General features: G+C 37.2%; 1 protein-coding gene across 1 annotated transcript in view; it reads right to left on the bottom strand.

Moving 5' to 3' along the window:
* Positions 1 to 23,504, bottom strand: part of ULK4 (unc-51 like kinase 4) — a 212,224-nt gene that overhangs the window by 56,125 nt on the left and 132,595 nt on the right. The window contains exons 32-33 of the mRNA XM_069007521.1: positions 11,837 to 12,003; positions 7,383 to 7,481 (exon numbers count right to left, since the gene is read on the bottom strand). Of these exons, the coding sequence (XP_068863622.1) occupies positions 7,383 to 7,481; positions 11,837 to 12,003 (266 nt within the window). The remainder of the gene's footprint in view (positions 1 to 7,382; positions 7,482 to 11,836; positions 12,004 to 23,504) is intronic.

The raw sequence follows: 23,504 nt of genomic DNA, 5'->3' as shown, positions 1-23,504 counted from the left end.
TTGGACCAAACCACTACATAGTGAAAAAAAATCATAGCGGTTTCTTGGGAACAGGCAAGAAGATGATTGGAAAATGTAATAGCCAAGGACTGAAGGAATTCAGTGTCTACAGCAAATCAGAGGGTTAAAGGGGACTTGATCATATCCTCTCAGTTGTATGTGAGAAAAAGTAGGCTGAGGATAGGTTAATTCCTTTACCTGAAAAAGGACTGCTAAGAGATGATAGCTCAAAACTTTAGACAAGGCAATTCAGATTAGAAGAAAGATAATACTTTGATTTCCTTTTCTTTCTTTCTCTCTTTAATAAGAGTGATTAACTGCTGAAATAACTTTCTTAGAACTGAGACAGATTCTCCATCAAAGGCAATTCAAATATCACAAAAATAATTTTTTTCTAAAAAAATAACAAAACCATTTACTCCAATGAAGAATTAATTTAGGAAAATCCCATCTATATACAACCCCCGACTAAATTATTGCAATAGTTTTGTCTCACCTTATAATCTATGACCTGAACAAAATATGTTGGTGGTGGTCTTAACCAATTAGATACAGAAGGGTAAAAACACCTCATCATTCCCACTCATTTTTTAATTCTGAAAGTATTATTTACATCAAAGAAGCTAGATTAAAGTACACTAAACGGACCATCCTTACAGACAATAAAAGGAAACAATTTATATAATCTGTCCAACCATTCATGTAATATGACAAATAATTTCAATAATGATTACTTATTTAATCCTCAGTATGAAATTCCTGAATTTTTCATTTTAAGGAAAACCTATACAGTTACTTTAAAGGAATCTGAACACATCCTCAGACATACATCTCTCAAATATTCAAGCAGCAGTTCCCAAGGGATCTGCATGCAAATACAATCCTGTTTTCCACTAGCTTCATAGAGTTGCTGTTTAAAACAGACTGAACTGAGATGTAATCTCTGAATATATAGCCCCAAGACATATCACATTCGATTTGACCTAATACTATGCAAGTGACAGGACCACAGCAGCTATTTCTTCCTCACTTTTGCTGCATGGTTTTTCTTCATTCCAATCTAAATGCCACTTATTTGATTATTTCCTTTCCATTATCCCGACTTATCTAGTAACTTCATCAACGTAATTAGCAAGGCTAAAAAGCAGGAAAAGCTACAAATAGTAACAAGCTTTACAGCTCCATTTATATCTTCAATCCTTATCAAATTAAAAAAAAAAAATCTGCTGGTTTCACTTGGGGCTTTGAGACAACTTGTATTTCCTTCACCGAAATAAAATGCCATTAGAGAAAGGATGGACAACTACTTTAATGTAGGTCTCTCACACCTTTTAAAAACAGCATTCCAAGTTACAGTTTGTTACTAGATCAGTGTAGGCAGCTACATCAACCACCCCCTGAAGAAAATCACAGTACAGGGATGATATTCAATTTTCAAATGCTGTTTGTTGGCTAAACAAAGATAAAAAATGAAAATCAGTGAAAATTTTGGACAGATATATCCTTGCCTGGGTATTGCAGTGGAAGCTAATTCCCTGGGTTCAACAGGCACAAAAATCCCACGTTTATTCAGTAATCACCACACCCATACTTGGAAGTGAGACTGATTTCAAGGGTTTTTTCCTGAGATATTCATTAAATATCAGAGGAGTGGAAAGGCGTCAGTCTCCATAAAGGACTGCTCCTACAACAAACGTGTGAAGAAACACACAAGGACCACAAACCCCAGTGGGTTCTTCCCAACACCATGACTGTCAAGGAAGCGAATAAGCAAGTCCAGCTGGTTAGTGTTATTCCTGAGGGAGGTTGATTGCAGCAGGAACACCCACTTAGTGAGGCAGTGGAACACGCTGTCCGAGGTGAGGAGGAGCTGTGCTTGGGTCAATGGCCTTGCTTCTCTCCTCCTGGCATGCCCAACCATTTATCAATGTCGTCGTTGCTCTTTGTTCCCCAACAGGAGAAAGGAAAACCCTTTCAATCCAGTGAAAGGAAAACCCTTTCAATCCAGTGAAAGGAAACTTTCCATCCAGTCTGTCTTGGCATCATATAGTCTTGCACTTTAGAGGGTATCAGGCTTTCAGTGACCATTTTCCAAGTATCACTCCACAGTTCCCAACACCTGCCAGCTATGACATCACATTATTCAATCACCAATGCCAATGAAATCTTTCATCCCCTATTGTACTTCAGGCTCTTCTGCTCCTCTGCTTCACCAGAGTCTCTTTGAGCTTCAGTGTTAACTAGATTTTGGGGAGCAAGTTGCTGTTACACTGGAAAATTCAGGGCAAAACAATAGCAGGACAGGTCTTGTATGAAGAGAAAAACAAGCTTGGAGTAGGAAAGGCCATATTTACACTGGAGGGAATGAGAATCATTGGCCTACAGTCTACATCATCAATAATTAAGGTGGAAGAGGAACTCTCAGCAATGTCCCTATTTAAGTATGTCCACATCAGCATTTTTCTCTGTAACTCTTACCATTTTGCTGTTTCACTTCTGACAAGTAGTGATTTAGATGTCGAAAGTTGTAAGCTGGTAACCTGAAATTCAGCACTGGCTGCCAGACAGTGTTAGTACTGGTTATAAAGAGTAGGGGATCTGAAGAACATAATTGGTATAAAACAAAATCTATGGCTTAAAATGTAACAAATACCTGTAACTACAGGAAACCAAAAATGAAAAATCACCTTTCAAGTAAATAACATCTCATGTTTAATAAGAATAGGAAAAACATAATCATGTTGTTCAACAATGAATATAGATGGATGGTTCAGCTCTTAATTAGATGGAACAGCATTCTGATTATTTTTCTAATCAGAACAATTCAATCTCGTATGAAGTACATTTCCTTGAAATGCATTTATAGTCTTTGTTCTTTTAGGTGAGCAGAAACCCATGAAAAAGCTAGTTCTAAGACTTTAAAAGAATATCTGCCCCTTAGTATTATACAATTACAAGAAGTTTCTGCTTCCTTTATCAGTCTTAGGGGGCATTATGGATTCAGCCCCTCAGCAAGGTAGAAAAGTTAGCAATACTCCAAGTTTTTAATATTCTTGGCTAGTGTATAGCTTGAAGAAAATCCAGAACTTTAAAATAAATTACTGAAGAACTAAGGTCATAAATTTTGCCGTTCTCTAACTCAAAACTTATTTTTCACTTATTTTAAAAGAATATCTCATGTCAAGACTTCTGTGCAATGAAGGCAGTGTATTATTAATCTTCGCTTAATTTTTATGGCCATCTTATAATTTCCTGTAAACAAGCTTATAACACAAAATTCTATTTTCTCTTCCTTTCTAGATAGAACCTGCTCTGTGTATTTTAGAGTTAATGTGGTGAAGAGCAGGAAGTTTCTTGTTGCTGCACATCCGTATTTCTGCAGTCCGTTCTCAAAAATTCCACTATTTGAAACTGAGTTGCAGTGCGTTCATGAATTGCAAACCACTGCAAGAAACGTGTGATCCTTTGAGCTGAAGTGGCAGTTTTCACAGCGTTGGAATTGTTACAGCATCTAATTTTAGAGGTACAATGAAACTGTCTGGATTACCCAGAGGGGACACTATTTTGGTGCATTAATGAGGTTATACACATGGAGAGTTTATTACGATTAGAGATAGATATTCATTAGATCACTGCTGTGATTACAGAACGTTCTATAAAGGAAGCACCATGGGGATCTATGGAGAAGATGATTTTGTAAACACTGTACAAAATGTAAAAGCAAAACATCACTATTAATCTGCAAGCTTTACTATGCTATTCTTATTAGTAAATACACACAGTTTTAAAATAAAAAATAAAATATAAGATTTTTACTTAAGGCAAGACTGCCATTCTCCTACCTAAAGGAAAATATTTTAAAAATAAATATATATACATATATATTCACTTCATTTTAATCTAGGCTAATTGTTGAGAAACTAAATCCCCATTTTGAAATTCTGTGCATGTAACATTTTCTTCTTTCCTCTGGTGCTTGGGGTTTTTCTGGTTTCTAGGGTAGCTCTGTATAGGAGAATTCTTCAAATAAAATTTCCAGGTAACATTTCAAATACAGGAAATAAACATATGTTTCTCCACTCTAACTACAGAACAGTCTGTATTCCTAGAGAAAAAAATGTGAAATAAAATTCCACAGTTATCATTCTTCTGCAGTCATTTTCATTATTCATTAGCAAATAACTTCACATACTCTGAAAATAAAGCCTGGGCATAGCCATAGAGTCAGTGCAATATAGGGACAGAAAGTGCCTAGAAAAGACCATCCATGTGCACTGAGGCTTCGTATTTGTCCTCTTCGCGTTTGGAAATGATTAACTGGACTTTCAACAGTAGCATACAGAGCACAGTAACAGCAACCAAGTGCAAATTTCCCCAGAAATATTATAATGAGGAATCCTACCACCAGAAGTCACAAAAAGTTCTCTCCCAGAAGTCTAGTAGGCTCCAGAAAAGACTGAAAGATTTACACCAAGGAATTGAATCTAGGACCTACAGAGAACGAAATTCCTTTTGATATATATAGATATATAGATATATAGATATATAGATATACAGATATATAGATATATAGATAGATATATAGATATATAGATATATAGATATATGGCATGGTTTCTGAAAGTTTGTTAATATCCACACTGAAGTGATTTCTAAAGTATTTTTTTTTCAGTATAATGGGTACATCAAAAATTAGAAGGTGTTTTGTATGTTCTACAACTGCTGCAGGTTTCAGAATAATATTCAAATTACATTTATGCTAAGCAAAGAAACATTACCCAACAAAGGTAAGTGTAATTAACTTTTACACACAAAACTGCCAAGGAGAAGACTAAATACTCAATTTATTTTCCTCATATTGATCAATTATATTCATAATGATCTCAGGATTAAATATTGAATTCTCCATATTTGCAGTTTTTCCTGAATGACAGAATTTGTAATTATTTCTCCTTTTGCATTGTTAGATCTCTGAAGTTTCATTTACATGCAATCTAGGTTTCCAAAACTTGCTTAGCTATGCCTTTAGTGACAGACTAAATCACAACTACAGAAGGGAAAAATTGATTTGAAGCTTTTGATGTTTTCAAGTGTAACTCACATTGATTTTTTGGAGGGATTATTGAGAGAGAAAACCATGTAGAACTTGAACAAAATAAAAAGACAAGTAAATGAGAAATGGATAATAATCTACTTAAGGGATATACATTTCAGTGAGGAAAAACAATTATTCAAAGTGACTAAGAAACTATGTAAGTGACTATAAGAAACTATAAATATGCTAAGATAGGCAGAAATAGAAAAGCAGGGAAAATAATTTTAAGTCAATATTTTAGAGTGATGATTACTTCAAAATTTAAGACCTCCATTATATCCAGAAAATATAGTTCACAAAGAACTAAATGTCTCAAAACAGCAATAAGGGGTTATGTAGCCACACAGCCCAATGAATACAGAGAGCAACCACTGGCAGCTCCACAGAATTTCAGTTTAGGTAGGCCTGAGGCTTTTTGAGGGGTAGGGAGAATATACATCTTGAGACATGCTCTACACTTCACAAAGAATCTATTTCTATTTAGAGAGATTAGAGCATAAACCATTTTAAACAAGTGGATCCTAAATGCTAAAATCATTATTCCATTGCTTGAACTCTTCCAAGCTTAACAGGAGATGTTTAATATAGCAATGGGAAAAAATATTTGAAAAATAAAATCTAAGAAACCTAGCTGGAATAACTTTCACAGATCCAAACAAGAGAAAATCCCTCACAGAATTTTTACAAAATATAAAACAAAACAAACAAATATCTATCTATCTATCTATCTATCTATCTATCTATCTATCTATCTATCTAAAGAAGTGGCACTGGTGGTCTTTATCCTCTACTTGGTATGTTAAAATCAGAAGATTTAGAATAATCATTTTAAACAAACTGGAATCTGCAGAAGTACAGAACAAAGCAAAACCTAGTGGTAATTTACAGCCATGCTTCAGAAATACAAGGGCAAGTCACAATCTAATCAGCACATGCTAACTATACAATTATCCTATCCTTTAATTAAAAACTTATAAAAGACTTCCAGGTGGTATAGGCTGAGTTAAAGCTTGGCCTCTAATTTTCTGTTCTTTAAAAAGTTAATAGAATTTAAATTTATGACTAGTTTCACTTTAAAGGAACATTTGCATCTCTTCATGTCGTACTATTTATCACATACAGCGATTTTAAAAAATCAATAAAAAATAAATTAAAAGAATTTGTAAAGATGAAATATTAAATAGTTGAAATTCAGTAACTTTGTTTTAGGTCATTCAGAGTACATTCCAAAAAAGCCTTTGTCAATAGCTGGTTTAAATAAATCCATCAAAGGAGGACTTAGCACCAAGTATAATGCCAACAATTAATAAAAAAGGAATCACACACTTCCTCAAAACAGAAGATGATAGACAGTGATAAAGATAGTAGAAGGATCACAGTACTAATATCACAAAAAACCTAAAAACCTTTATTTAAATGAAAAAAAACCAAACCAAAAATGTGTCTGGAAGAGAACACAGTGAATCTGAAACACCTCTAAGTGAAATAACCTGGAAAGGACACTGTGGTAAAGCAAAATTTTCACATACCATTTTAATGGTTTTATGTTGACTAAAAGGCTGATGCAGCCTCTAAAAGCATTGTCCAGCTCAAGAAGCATTCCTCTACTACAAACCATTACACACAGAGTAAATATAGATCTCTGTATGACAGAAGTTGAGCTGATGGGATACATTAGGGTCACAATGCAGCACTCTGTGGAAATTTCAACAACAGTGCTGTGACATCTTGTAGACCCTGGAAAGAACTGCCTTTAAACAGACACACTTCAAAGATGTTTGCAGATCACCAGGGACCACTCCCACTCATAAATCCTTCAGGATCATGTTGAAATAAAACAAAACCCTTGAGAAAACTCAGAAGGCTCAAACCTGAGAAAATAATATTAAAATACATCACCTACTGCAAGCTAAATTTGCATTTAGTGACTTTTCTAAAGGTAGCAGTACTAATAGTTTCAAATTTTGAATGCCATCCTTTCCCTATGCAGTGGTGACTAGTCCATTCTGAAGGGCTAAATGTTGGCTATACATATCCTGTATCCTAACTGGGAACCTGCAGTCTGCCCCTCATCCCACTTCTATGCTCAGGACAAACAGCCTTACTCTGACATCACTGGTAACCTGCAAGTCACTGTGACCTATAATGTCTTACAAAGTGTTAGAGTACTAGGTGGAAGCTTATGAACAAGTAAAAGGTAGTAAACAGAGCTCTAATATGTTGAGCTCAGTTGAATAATTCCAACTTCAGCAACATTCCATAAGGTTACAAACAAGCAAACTCTCACCAGTTGAATAAGCCGGCTAATCAGGTCTGTCAGGGGTTTATTGATAAGCAGAAGGTCTTCAGCAGCTTGCGTGTCCCCTCCTTTGCCAGATTTCTGTGCCTTAATAAGAGAGATAAAAAATCAAAAGCAACCTTGGTGATTGTTCTGTTATGAGGAACAAATTAGGTCCATTAGGTGGCTGAAGTGTGAATGGGATGTTTGAAGGAGACTTGTGCACTCTTTTCTAGTTAAGTATTCCTGGGCTCCCAATGAGCAGTTATGCTCCCTCTGTGACACTCAAAGGGACCCCATGCTGCCGTGCCATTCTGTACAGGCTGAATACACTGACCTGCATGACATTTCTTCAGCAAAATGCAATAAAATGTACATGCAAAAGATACATCTGAAGTCATAAATGTTTTGAATATTTATAATTTCTGTCAACATTACATGTCTATTTTAACACTGAAGTTCAACTGTTTTTTTCCCTTCATCAGAACAATTTTACATGCAACTCAAACCAAGATAATCAAGGTGACTGAAAATTTAAGATTCTCAGCAATATTGTCCAATTTTGCCTGTCTGCCTCACTCTGTATCCTGAAATATTCACATTATATTACAATAATTTAAATTATTTTTGAAATAGGAATAATAAAGTTTTCCAGTAATAAGATCAGTTATTACTTGTAATTCTGACTACTGTCATCCCCCCGTCATCAAGACATATTACCGTCCTAGGCAGTGCTATTTATGACCAATCCCTGCCCCAGGGCACCAGAAAGGTCTGCTTGCAAGATTTTTCATTTAACTTCATTACCTTGAACCAGCTTTGGACCATGACCCTATACAGTCAGACTTCTAGAGGAAAAAAGTAAACATTTTATCTAAAGAACACATTTAAAAATCATTTTGTATTGTGTTTCATTTATAGCTCAATCCTAAAAATCACTGTCCAAGTGCAATACTTGGAGGTTTTCATTTCGTTAAGTGAACAGAGGAGCAAGTTCCCTGAGACAGGTGCCACTATTGCTCGAACTCCACTATTGATACTGATGAGTTGAAAGGATAATGCCTTTCTTGTGGAAATAATTTCTAAATGAAAGAGAACTGAAGCCGTTTCTCTAGGTAATAAATTACACTGGCATGTCCCTCTCTGAGACTCACCACAACGACCTAGAATGCTGAAGTTCAAGAAGGGCAAAGAGACAGTGCAGAGAAGACAAAAAATGGAATGTTTATATTAATGAAGAAAGGGGACTAAGCCACCTTCACTTCAGCAAAATTTACAACAGCTTTTTCTCGTTAGTACATGGATGAGAAGACAGTCACCTTCCATGAGGGATCTTTGACTACTTTAACTTTTATGTATTAGTGTCTTTGGAAAGAGAATGAACAATAGCACTGAAGAAATTATATATGTATATGAAGGATACACACTATACCATTGTTAAGTTGTAGAATCATATAATCATAGAATGTTAAGGGGTTGGAATGGACCTTAAAGATCATCTAGTCACACCCATACCCACACTTCCCTCAGGCAGGGACATATCCCACTAGACCAGGTTGCTCATGGCCTTATCCAACCTGGCTTTGAACACTGCCAGGGTTGGGGCACCCACAACCTCTCTGGGCAACCTGTGCCAGAGTCACAAAATAGAGCCCATATATCAAATTGAAATTGCAAATTCTTTTCAGCTAATGTGGTTCACCTGTGGGACATATGACAAAACTTCTCCAAAACAGATATGCAAATTAATCTGGAATTTTTCACTACTTCCATTAAAATACATGTACTTGGACCACAAAGAGCAAACTCTTGAATGAAGCTGGATACAGTTATCAGCACCATCCAGCAGGAATATTGAAGTGCAATGGAAAAGTGGAGACATGTTTTGCCTATGCAGTTGGATAAGGTTATCACTTTACACATAAAATGCTTAAATAAAAAGGATTCAAGTGGAGGTACCACCATCTGTAAAAGACAAGCCACAAAAATGGATAATACAAGAAAATTTGATTCTGTTTTTCAAGTTCTGATATAGATGGCATCTTATTCAAAAGATCTCTATAAAAACAGTCCAAGAATAATATTTGTGATGCATTTAGTGACATGTTAATATTGGAGTACTATGTAGTCAGGAACTAATGGCCACCATTCAGTAGGGCATGTGTACTGATGTAGAACTCCCAGAGATCTTGTGATGAGTATTGTCAAGACACGTAAGCCAAGGCAAGTAACACCATTGTAAAACGAATTTTATATGGGCACAGAATACTGCTATGCATCAAAACTCAGTTTTCTACCTGCTTCTTGTTACTCATTAGCCTTTAAGAGCACAAAGCAGTTTACTTTGACCAGAGATAAAAAAAAAATGGAGCTGGAGTTTAGGTGCATCAATCAACTGTTGTATTCAAGTAAGGTCAGAAGAGAATTTGGCTTTGAATGAATAGATTTAATTTTAATCTAAGTAAAACCCTTCAATTTGACTAATATTACCAATCTATGTGCAAGATCCTCTTTCCTCATGTGTTCTCCAGAATAACTGGCCTCACCACTGTCGTATGGAGCACAAGTACAGAATTCAGCTCTCCATGATTACATGGAGTGATGCCAAAAAATATGACAAGCAATTAGCCTACAAAATTTGATTTATGAAGTGATTCTTAGATGAAAATATTGTTACAGAACCTGATAACTGAGGACTCAAAAAAGACAAGGTATTGTACCACCACACATGTAAACCAAACCAAAAACCTCTCAGTGAAATGTGGTCTATAACATAGCTGCTTGTGTAAATCAATGTAGAAAAAAGAGAAAAGCTCAATTTTCAACACCACCTTCTGTTGGGGTTTTAGTTTAGTCCTAGTTTATTTTCTGTTAAAGGAATTTTTTCCCGTATGCATGTTGCTAGGGGACAAATGGCTGTACTTAAGGAAGACAAAAGAGCTGCCCACTGGAGGTGGGGTGGGCCTGGCTACTCCTTTGTTTCACCTGGGTGTGGGGCAGTTCGCTCTCAGCATCCGGAGAGAGAAGCCGCGGAGAGAGGAGCTGCTGGTTCCTTTTTTTTTGGCCGTTCTTCTCTCTGCTGGAAACAACGCTGGGATGCCAAAGCTGCTTTCCCGGCCCTGCTGGAGGCTGGGGCTGTGGCCGCCCTGCTCCGCTGCTGCTTCGAGCCTTTGCTATGCTGTAGCCGTGCTTGCCCTGCCTGCCTGGACCTCCGGGGGGTTCCCTGTTTGGATACATCTTGTCTGTCCTCCGGGATTTGTGCTCGTCCCTGCCGCTCCAGCCTGCTGTTCCCAAGAGTCCGGCCAGACACTGGGATCAGCTGCCCCAGCGGTTTGTGAAGCTTTTGTTCCACCCTTCCCCGGGATCCCAGGGCGCCAGTGCCGCGTGCTCCCCGAGCTCGCTCCGGAGCGCCCCCTGCAGCCGCGGGGGAACCATCGCACCTGCCCTGCTCACCGGGAGCCGCCAGCGCCCCTGCCGGCTGCGAGCAGAACTGCACCCGAGGGGAAAGGGCCTGACAGCCGAGAAGGCTGGGACTGGGTTTGTGATTGTTTGCTGTTACTGCCAGAGTTATTGCTGTTTGTTTGACTGGTTATACACATATAGATAGATATATAGTAGTAAAGAACTGTTGTTCCTATTTTCCCACATCTTTGCCTAAAAGCCCTTGATTTCAAAATTATAATAACTCGGAGGGAAAGGGGTTACATCTGCCATTCCAAGGGAGGCTTCTGCCTTCCTTAACAGACACCTGTCTTTCAAACCAAGGCAACTTCTTACATTAAGCCTACTTAAAAAAACACCCCCCCAGAAAACTCCAAAAACCAATCCCCCCACCACAACACCCTGCAAACCAAAAAACACAGAATCAAAAGCAAAACCAAACCAACCCAACCCACAGAAGAAGGGCTTTGTGGACTAAAGAAGCCATGTCTTGATAGATATTACAACCTATCTCCAATCTTTTCAATCTCTGTCCTTCAGATATACTTGACCTAACAAATCTCTGTTCTTCAGTGGATAATCCCAAGAACATAAAAAATCCTAACATGAAGAGTATGTATTGTTGTTTGCAGTGTAAATACAGAAGTTACTTCCACTTCACTGACTTAAAAATCTGGCAGATCATTTAAAAACAAAGCAATATTTGCTAGCTTTACATCATGTCTAAATAAAGATGAATACTTTTTCTTCATAGGTTACTAAGAGAGCTATGTAAAATTTCTTTGAATTGTATCTTTTTGTGCTCCATTTTTAAGGAGGAAGATGTCTTTGCTGGAGCAGGAAGCCCTATCAATGCCATGACTCGCAGTGGTTCAAAGAGAAACTTGGAAGACAAATTGAGTTTCTGCCACACTAAAAATTCGATAAAATCAGAATAGTAGGAGTCTCGTTATTAAGGATAACAGGAAGTTATCTAAAAAACTGTTTAAGACAGTAAAGACCCCAGGAAATAAATCCCATACCTGCAAAGTCTGGCGCACAATGTTTGTTGTATATGTCAGCGTGTATTGCAAAATGTCAAGCAAGGACAGAAGCAGCACATTTGCTGTCTTGGTGCTCCTTTTATCATCTGCCTCCAAGTACAGAGCCACAGCTTCTGTTAGAAGATTATGGACGTGATGAGCCAGTCCTACATAGAAAGTGAGACAAAAAAAAGAAAATAAATAGGTTATCAGGAAAAGAACAGTGTGGAAGGTGACCTAGATAAAAATAATAGATTATGATAAAAACAAATCTTACATACATTATGAATATTTATTATATTTCCTCTTTTTCTCCATTACTGTAATTACCTTCTCTCTTATTCTGTTTGGAGCAGCTCATAAAGAGAGTTAAACTGATACAATCAAATTTGCTAACTGCATGGAAAATTGTGTAACATTCATTAAATTAAAACCTACTTTGAATCCTAAACTTTTCTGTACCATGCTGGTACACAAGTCACCACCACAACACTCCTACTCAGAAGAAGGTAGCAATTTCTCCAGGCTGTTACAAAGTGACACTTCAAGGTGGAACCAAGAGTTTCTTAACAGAGCCTAAAGTTTCTTAACTGATCTGTCAATGAGAACCGTACCCACATGCTTTAATTGTAGAACCAAACAATACTATGCTTAACATAAAATATATTCAGAAGATCATTATAAATGAAATACTGCATAATACACTTAAAAGGTTATTAAGGTTTGTAGTAAAAAGTTTCCCAAAAATATCTTGTTTTGAAGGGTTTTTTTTAAGCTCCTTTAGAATTCAGTAACATCAGCCCCTGTAGCCTGCCTAACCGTAAATCAACTGACATAGCAGAAAAATATAATCCAATTCAAGGCAATATCAATTCAATTGACAATCTTTATTACTTTCAAATACAAAGTGACTGAGTTCATTATATTGGATCTTAATCTATTTCTTTCAGACTTTCATAATGGATGAAACATACTTTGTTTCTTAACAAAACCATAATATATTTGCAAACCATCTTTTAAACTTGCAATTCGCTATGCAGTCACTTGGATGCACATATGTAGTAACACTGCAGTGTATCAGGATGTTAGCTTCTAGTCCCCATGACTGTCAAAAAATGACTAAAGTATTTCACTGATTTCAATGAAGTAAGAAGTGTTCTTTTATAAGTTCTCTTTTTAAAAGTCACTGTATGTATTTCTACAAACATCAACACATGATTAACATGAGACATTGTAGAACACATTACGTGACTACACCATTCAGCTTCTGAGAGCAGTCAAACCTGTGGGGGTTTGAACTCCATCAACTATCTAAACTTCCCACGAAATATTTTCCTCTCCTATTCCTCACACTTAATACTTTCCTCAGGAAATGAAATACAAACACTTTCATTTAAAATACAGTTACGGTTCTGGATCATTAAGACTCATACTCTGCTTCTATCTCACATCTTCTGTGGTTTTATGATTACTAGCATTATTCTATCACAAGAGTTTATTGATGGATGACAGCTCAGGGCGAGCTTTGAATTTCCTGGAGTTTTGTCTGAATAAACCAAGCTCTCAAAATGAAATCATTCTAATCTCACACATTTAATTTCCTTCTCCTTTTTTAGAGTGCAATTTCTGCTGCAGTTCTGAACACCTCATACAAAAATCAGATAGCACGCATCTGACAGTGACACATTTAAGTGATGTCACCAATACCCACCAAGAAGAAAAAAGACAGACATAATTGCATGTCTACCCAATACAAAACTTGTGGTTAGTCTATGACTATTTTCAACAGGCTAAATCAGAATAAACCTAAGGAAACAGTAGAGTAAAACTTGGTCCCTATCAAAGTGATGTCTGAAAACTTGCCTGCAGGAATATGACCAAGTACACATTGTTTCTCCCCGTATGTGGCCACAAAACCCACAGCCACATCAAAATGAATGAGTCATCCCATTGTTTCCAGATGGCTTACATATAACCACTAGGACAGTGACTTAGAGATGAATGCTGAGAAGGCCGCTTTCATGTCTAAGTACTGCATTGCATGGGTCATCATTAAGAATGTTTTAGGTGGTAGTCACAACACTAAGTAGGATTGACTAGGGAGTGAACAATGGGGAATGACTAGTAGTGAACAGAACACCAGGATCCATGACTGTGATCATGGTCCTTTCCCTTTCAGCTTTGAATAAACAACTTGCTTATTCCCTTGGCTGCACCAGCCTGAATCTCAGAACTGACTCATTTCTGTTGTTTGGTGAATAAGGAGGTGAACCAAATACTCAACCTTCTCCCCATCCATTGAGACGTGAATAATAAAATTACCTAGATTTTATTTTCTTGAAGTGCTGACATCCTAAGGGTATGTGTATTAGCAACCCTGCCTCCAAACACCTGAGATACTCATGTTTACCTAGCTAACTAAAACATCAGAATTAATATTTTATATTTAGGTAGATACATGCTCACAATGAACAGAGCTATATGTACAAAGATATGCAAGCCAAATTTGAAAATTTTGTGGGGAAAAATATTCCCTGGACTTAATCTACCTTTGGAAAATTTAGCACATCCAAACTTTATTATAAAGACACCTAAAATAAAACACTGGTGCAAAATGTTCCCTAATGCACTGCGTAATTCATACAGAATTCATACAGAAACCTGATAAATACTTGGTTCCACAGATAAAAGCAACAGACTGACCTCTTGGCCAAGTAAATAAAGTTCCAGACATGCTCTTTGAAATACTTCATTGTGTCACAACAAAACGAAAATTGGAGGCCACAGTTGTAGACATGTAAATATAGTCCTTGCTTACACCACAAGACAAAGTACACACTCTTTGTGCTCGGAAAAGAAAGTTAGGAAGCTGGTGTAATTTACAGTGACCATGACAAAACTCCATAGAAGTCTAATGGCCTTGACCATTGACACTGTAACCGGTTTGCTCAAAAGGCAGCTATAAAGATCAAGACTGATATATTTCAGCATTCAAGAAATTGAACCCCAAAACAGTCTGAAAAAAAGCATGCAATTTTATAAAAAGGAAATTGAATTCATAATTCAGTAAATCATAACACAAAAATTGCATATGGATCTCTAATTTTCAGAAAATAACTTGAAGGTTTTCTCCCAAATTTTGCAATAGATTCCAGAACAACAATTTAATTTCCTAAATAAAGCCTAAACCAAAATTTATCTTTAAAAATTTCAGACACTGTATTTCAGTCATATAAAACAGACATAGGTTTCTTATGCATAAATTCTCAACTCTTTATTGGAAAGCAAAATAGGGTCTGATTCAAAAGGCACACACTTCATGCACTCCTGAACTTTGCAAGTGATGGCTCTGAATACGAATTCTGTATCATAGAGGAAACATAAACCAAATCCAATTGAGGAAGGTTGTTCTACTTGGACAAGCAACATATATTTAAGGATTCTGGTGCTTCCAAGTATGTTGGCAATGGTTCACTATTGCTGTTCACTATTTCTCAAGAGAAAGGTGTTAGTGACTGTTCACATGGGTGAAAGTAATGCACCATAATTTCTTTCAGCTAGATATTTCCTAGTAAGAGAATTAAATAAAACCTTATCATTTAACCTATTACAGAGTTTTTTAGTCACTCTATTATTTGGCATGTTTCTGCAAACACAATATATATCACACCATACTGTTTGTAGCTTTAGTTATAGTCTAAATTTATTACAAGACTTCACAAGGCATTAGTCATGCCTTGTATTTATTTGTAAAAGGAGGACCTTCAAAATATCAAGCCTTGCTGCAGTTCTCTGCAATTCAAATTTTGCTGAAAAATAAGGCAAAACTTGTATTTTGTATTAGAATTATTATATTTATAAATTAACATAACTGGAATTAAACAAAGAACCTTTTCTAACTGTGGTCCAAGACTCATAATATGTATTAAAATGATTCTATCTAAAATTCCTAGCCATGGATTTATAGCACTTGACAAACCTAGTGTTCACAGTAGAGTATTTCTCCTGCCCAAAGACCCCTGCAATGAACTGAACATGTAGCTAATAGTGCTTTATGAATGTGGACTGTGATGACTGTGTTTGTGTTTTACAAATCTTTTCAAAAGATAAAAGGAGTCTTTTGGCCCATGATACAGCTAATCGGACCGAATGTGCCATGATACCTTCTGGAATGAAAGCTAAGAGGAGATTTTTTATTCTCACCTATTACTAAGATGGATAAAGGAAAAGAAATCTTCGCTTCCAAATCATACAAAACATCAAAGGACAGCCTAGGAAGCAATCTTCTAGGCAATCCTTTCATGCCTACCAGCAATTAGAGCATTCAACAAACCCGTCTGCTTCCAGACGAAGGAAATGTTAGAGCAGGTGCACTTCCTCTGAACAATGGCACCGTGCAGCCAAGCAGCCAGCAGCAAAGCCCTCAGTCTGGCAAAAAGCTTTCTCTTTGTCTGCTCTCTGGAGAGCCATGTTACACATTAGTACCACACCTACACAACTGACTCCCCAGGGATATTCCAAATGTATATGCACTAGACTTTTCCTCCTTCTTTTACTTACAGAGTGGACCAATGATACTGGCCAATTAAACAGAAACCATATTTTATAATCTTTTAAATTTTAATGCTGAAACTCAAAAATATTGCTAATAAAAAACATAGAGCGGTACAGATTCTTTCATGCAGGAAGGAGTTAAAGTACCTGAGCACTTAAGATACTCCACGATGACATAAAGATTCTTCATAAAAACCTTATTTACCTTCATAAATCTGGGACTCAATTTGCATTCTTTGCATCACAGCATTACTACTTACATTTTTCTGTTTTGAAGAACTGAAAATAGGCAACAAGAAGCAAATGCTATCTTTAGGGTAATGGCATTTTTAAAAAAGGCCCATTTCTTTTAATGTTAGTTTTGTTCCATATTTGTTACTGTTTATGTTTTAGGAACTATTTATGTTAGTACTATAATAATATTGAGGTAAGACTAAACTAGGATAGAAAATTAGATCACCAATGATTTCAAAATTTGGTGAGTTATGAATGTTACTTCAAGTGGAATGATTTGGCTGTTGAGCAGATCAATTGTGTGACTGCTGCCCCAAAAATTATTTTGTATTCTGAATAGCATCAAAGAAGAAAATTTTGCAAATACTGGCGAGTCTATTCCTAGCACTGGTAGGATGACTGGGCGTTCTATGACTGAAGAAAGAATCACTAGGTTTAAGTGACAAAAGTCTCATTCGAATATGTCATATTGTAGTGGTCAAGGCTCTCCAGAGCTTCCCTTTGTTGGAAGAGTGGCTCAGCTTTTTCTACACACATGGAATGTAGGGCACTCATCAATGGTGCCCAAGCAGGCAGTCCTTCCCTCACGCACAAGAAAATGGATGTGGAAAGGATTATGACAACCAGGAAGAAAAGGCAGTTATCACCTTTACTACAGCTAGGTCAAAAGTAGACTGGGAAGTTCTATGTTATCTTGAGTGTGACTGCCTGAGAGGAATACAGACCTGACATTCTCCATGGCAGTATGTTTCTGCTTTGAGTCAAAGCATGACATAACTCTACTTTACTTTTTCCTGGACTGGCGGTGTTTAGCTGTTATTGTTAGAATGCAGTTTGGAGGTGGCAACTTTCTCTTGTGAAAAAAGACTGCACAGCTGGAGACTCCCCAGAGAGTCAAACTCTTTTCAACCTAAGAGAATCCTGCCAACACAGAAATCTACTTTTTTCTGTAATTTAATCTATGGAACAAATACATAGGTGATTAAGACCAGCAGGTGTATAGATTAGCCAACTAAAAGATAGAAAAACAAGTGGATTCTCTCATAAGAAAAAGTATCTGAGTGTAATAAAGGATAGCAAAAATGTAACTTCAACAATCTAGAAATAATAAAATCATATACTGTTGAATATGCTTGACTGGTCAATATAAAAATAATGGAATATAACAAATTAGTTCCACTAGGCTAGACTGTGGTTGTTCTCTGTGAAAAGACATGGTTAGAATGACATACACAGAGGAGGAGTATTTCTGAAAGTATAATCACTGCTACCTTGAGTGCTCCTGATTTGCTGCTGCTGCTTTTGAAAATGAAAAAAAAAAAGAAGAAAAAAGGAAAAAGAAAAATAAGTTTCCCATCTGAGAATCTTGTTAAGGTTTCTGTGACAAAATTTCAACTGAATTCAGGTTTTTGTGTCAGATTGACTCAGCCATTCTATAATTCATTCAGAAAAGATATCCAATATGTTTGAAACTTAGTTCACAGCACATATGGGTACATAGCCTCAAAGTTCTGAAGGCAGGGGATTTTGTTCTAGTCAAGACTTACCAAGATAATCCTCATTCCAAGGAGTACAACTCATCGAACATGAACTTGTTCAGTGGGGGTGGAATAAAAGATCAGAAAGTAACTTGCCTTGGAAAACAGCTATAAGAACACCCAAAAACTTTCTAGTTATATCAGAACTAATATAAACTTTCTCCACAATTTTTATGAGCAAATACTATATAACTGTGGACTGCAATAACATTCAGGGGGTCTAGTTGATAAGACATTAATAGTGTCTCATGTGAGCAGACAATTATGATTTGTTTGGATACCATTCTGCTGGCACCCTGGTTTGCCTGAAGCAGATTTGCACATTCAAATGACCCTTATAGTTGGAAAATCTGGGGATGAGTAAGAGGTTGAAGTAGTACAGTGTCTTTCCAGGGTATACATTTAAAATATTTCTGTCACCAACTGTGCATATATTAAACATCTAACTTGCATTCTTTTCATGTGGAATTAAGCATTTTTGTGTTGACAGAGTTTTTTAATTTGTCAATTGTGCAGTATTTGCAAGCACAACCTTCCATCATAAAATACTAAAAATTAAATAAACCAAGACTGCAGTAAGATAAAATCATGTTGTTTGGATTGACTATCATTGCTGTTATTAAGCAAACTCTATAGCAACTTTTCAGTTAGATGTCTCCCCACAGGTCAGAGACACATTAGAGCTTGTAGTTCATTTTCTAAAGCACAGAAATTCTACAGCATGCCATACTTCAAGTCAAAACCCAATACACTCTATTTCATTCCTACAAGGTGTCAACTAAAATAAGGTCCCTGGGTTTTGTGAGACAGAAGGTAGATGATGCTTAGAAGATTTTCCAAACAGCAGGTGTTAATGATCTGCATGAGGAACAATAATATCTAACAGGACACTTTACTCTTTGAGACACAACAGCCTTTAAAATCTCCTTTAAAAGCAGTCTGAAATAATAGCAGTTGCTACTTCACAGCTACATGGAAGAACTTCTTGCACATTATGAGTTAACACATAGTGTATATTTTTTAGAAAAACAAAGACTGCATGAGGTCCTCGAATTAATGGCAAAAGCTAGACAAAGTTCTTCACTAGATTAAATATGTTATTTGTATAAAATTAGGAATACTGTACATTCAGCAAGATTCAAAATCCGTAAGGATTCAATAAAGACTTTTGACTTACTGCTCTGAAAGATCAAGTCTGCAACAATTACCATGTAATAAAATACAGAGGAATTTATATCCTGGGCTTAATTTAGAACTAGAAACTCTTCTAAAGAGATTTCTATTTTAATAATAGACTTTCTGTCACACAAGATTAAACCCTGCTTATCTCCTTCAAATATCTTAACATGCTTCTGCTTTGACATCAACTTTCCCTTTTACCAAAATCCTTGAGAGACCATATTCAAACTTTGAGAGCTGTCTTTTTAACAAAACCCATACAGACCAGATATGAACAGCCTCAGAATGCAGATACAGCCCTAAACTGTTGTCACAAACTGACATCACTCAACAGCTTTGAATGATGTTCCCAGCACTAATTGCTCTAGCTTGGCCTTCAAGAGGCCCTGGACTGGGAGTGATAAAGAGCAACGAACCTTGGCTTCAGAAAATTCTTGGAAGTTTTCAGTTCTAAATTACAAAAATAAACCATGGTTGAATACTGTTCCCACATATGCTCAGCAAAGGATAAGGGTAAAACCTCTATACATTTCTCTACTGAAAAGTCATGCTCTGTAAGAAAAGATATTAAATATTTATTCCTATTCCTACTGGTCTATTTACATCAGTCTGCCATAAGATGAAAACATAGAGTACAAATACTTGGATTTTTAAGTGAGTCTTTTACTATTGTTACAACTACACCAGAGAACAAGAGCAAAGGCTAGAGTATCCCCTAAGTGGAATTTGCTGCTGGTTATTACAAGAGAATTGAATCTATGCCACCGTTTCCTGTAACATCCTGTGCTATTCATCAATTACGTTTACAACAAAAATGAAAGCAGACAACTAGTAATTGCAACTGTCCAAGGTGGCCTTCGTGTATTTGCACTTAAATGATCAAAGGGCTTAAACAGAGGTCAGGACGTAACATGACAGCAAAACTGGTTTAGCCCTTATGACCAGATTGTATTTTGTAGCCCCAAATTACATTTTGTAGCCTTAAGCCTACTCTGTTACATCAACTGTTTTCCAGTAAAGTGTTGGGATAACTTTGACCAGCAGACCCTGTTATTTGCTATCATCTGACCATACCAATAATGACACACCTGATTAAATCTCTAAAATCTAACCACAGACTATTCACTTCAGATTATGCTATCCTTGTTAACTGGCTCAGACATATGTCTTGCATAGTTTGCATGGTATGCTTTTTCTACTCTGACCTACCCATGATTTTCAACCTTACCACTAGGATCTTTGAGCTGGAACCCATCACACTGTGACCATGCTGTCACTGGCTATATGCTAGCTATACAGAAGTGGGCTACCTAATATTTGGTATTAGTACAACCTAGGTCAACAGAGCCTTCATCTTCAGTCAGCACAGCTACCTGATCCCAACTATCTTGACTTCAAAATACTACACTGAGTTTTATCAGCTCGTACTAGAGCTCAGCTTACTTAATCAAGAGGCTCTGAAAGAACTGTTAAGAGGCAGTCTTGGCTCTGGAAGAACTGCAAGCCTGTGTGTGTTTGACTTCTGTGCTCCATGCCCTCTTTTCCCCTTTTCAATAGTTTCCACACAATAGGAACATGGGTCTAATGCCACTGCATTGTGGACAACCTGTACCTTTTCTATGCAGGTAGCTGTTGCTGGGAGTAGTGGAGCCTGTGTCCATATGTTAACAGACTGGCTTAGACTCCTGGCAAAACTTGGGCATAAGCACTGGAAGGAGATCACACAGAATGGTTTGGCCTATTAGGCTGTCTTAGTCCAAACCACTCAGCTGTAAAACAAAAACAGTGAACTATACTGCCCTCCCCAGCAACAAACTGAAATGAATCCTGCTGCTAATCCGATGCTTTAATTGACAATCTGGATTCTGGTTTGCTCAACAGCAATCAATTTCTTCACAGGTGAAGAAGTTAAGAACACTGATAGAACCAGAGTGAGAGAGAGGGCCACAGAAAAGGGTGATTTAGACAGCTAGGATTTTGTAGGAAACAGAGGAGTAAAAACTTATGCAGTTAGGGGAGGATTTGATTTACATCCCTGGAAGAAGCTAGGCCTGGCATAACTGACAGAGATTCATAGACCTTAAGAGAATCACAAACCTATGTTTCTATAGTTATAAGTAAAATAAATAAATGGGTGTTATGGTGAAGGGTTTTAAGTATAATAATGTGATTTTATAGTTTAAGTTAAGAATTTTGATGTTGTTAAAGACGTTTCTGTGTGTGGACATGACTTAACGAGCCATTGGTTAAGATACAGCTGCACTGCGGTGAGAAGTACCACAGGTGACAGGTCGTAAAGTCAAAACAAAGTTTCGTTTTAAGTGCCTATTGGATTAGAAAGTTGTAATTGCTACGTAACCCTTTGTCTTGTGACTATTCGCCATTACTCTGATGTACTGCAAATCTCACGCCTCGAGACTGATGCCTTATTTGTTATTTTAAGCAATAAATCCTGTGTAATTGCATAGTCCCATCTCTCTTAATTGAATAATCCAATGGGAGACCCGAAGATTGGGGATCCGATAGGATTTAAGTGTGTGCCTTGTGAAGATGTGTAACAGAAGCGCAGGAGAAACTTTGTATGCAAGCACTGGTTTAGTACCTGTACTGATTTTGGCTGGGATAGATTTAAATTTCTTCATATTAGCCTACATGGGTTCTGTTTTGGTTTTGTGCTGAATACAGTGTTGATAACACAGGGATGTTTTGGTTATTGCTGAGCAGCACTTACAAAGAGTCAAGGACTTTTCTACTCCTCATCCCCTCCATTAACAAACAGGCTGGAGGTGCACAGAAGTTGGGACACCGCTGACCACAGTGATATTCCACACCATATGGCATCAGACTCAGTGATAAAACTGAGGAGGAGTAAAGGTTGGCAGGGTGGATGCTGCTCCTGGACTGTCTGGGCATTGTTTAGTTGGTGTTGAGCAGTTGTTTCCATTTGCATCACTTGTTCTTGCGTTTATTTTTCTCTGTCCCTGGTTTGTTTGTCTGGGTTTCTTTCTCCCTTTTCCTCAGAATTTTAAAAATTCTTCTTATTGTATCTTTTTAGTTATTAAACTATTTTTATGTCAACCCACAAGTTTTCTTTCTCACTTTTAGGTTTATGATTCTCCCCCCTCACTGCAGAGAGAGCTGATTGAGTGGCTGTGTCGTGCTCAGTTGCCAGCCATGACTAAACCATGACAGTATCTTTTCCTTTTTCTCTACCATGCCTGCTCTGCTGGGCATAGGTGTTTTTTAGGCATTAATGTACTTACAGGGTCACAGTAGGTTTACCAACTTGCTTCAACACAAGGAGCCTTCACCATCCTGCCCCAGGTTGTCCTTCATGTGTCACTTCTTATGTGCCCTGGGGAGTACCACTACACACCTACCTCTCACTACACACCTATATTCCTCTTTCAGCCTGCTTATGCCCAGACCACCGATTATGGAAAGCAAGTTCAGGCAAAGAAATTCAATTTGACACGATAATGGGGGTGGGGAGAAAAGGGGAGTTTGCAATTAAAGACTCATGCTCCTTTGTCCTCGTCCCCTCTCCCCCCACCCCCATGTAGTCCCAAGTGAACAAACATTAAGGATGATAAAATTTAACAGTAGCTTGAAACAATGAAGTAATATCACCAGCATTTTCTAAGACAATCTATCCTGCAACAAATTCAACACAGGTGACTGCTTCCATCTAGGATTCAAGATTGTGATAGATCCTACAGAATAGTGGTATTGTGGCATGTTTAATAGGGCTTCCCTCTGTTTATGTGAAGAAACACTTCTGGTTCAGAGAGACAGCTAGCATGTCAAACAGATGTAGGGATGCTCAATGCATTTCATTACAGGAATGCACACTTTTCCAGATGGAACCAATATTCAGTTCCTAGCAGTAAATAGCTGAGATGTGCTCAAACTGTTCAAACTCTCCTCTGTTCAAACTAGCTTGTCTTTTGCCTTTGTTCATCAACATCTTTTGAAAGAGAGAACTGACCAGTCTTAATGAAAACTCTGCTTTTAGGGAGAGGGACTTCAGAAGTAGGCTAGAGAAAGTGAAACCTGGACCTAGTGAATCTGGATCCATGTCAAGGAAATGCAGCTCTTTTGGGAAGGCTGGAGGAATGTCTGGAATGGGACTGTCAACAAATTATGCAAGAACTGGAGAGAAG

The sequence above is a fragment of the Aphelocoma coerulescens genome, chromosome 2 (assembly GCF_041296385.1).
Source record: "Aphelocoma coerulescens isolate FSJ_1873_10779 chromosome 2, UR_Acoe_1.0, whole genome shotgun sequence".
In the NCBI taxonomy this organism is placed as follows: Eukaryota; Metazoa; Chordata; class Aves; order Passeriformes; family Corvidae; genus Aphelocoma; species Aphelocoma coerulescens.
Note: the sequence above shows the minus strand (reverse complement) of the source record. Positions and strands in the feature narration are given on the sequence as shown.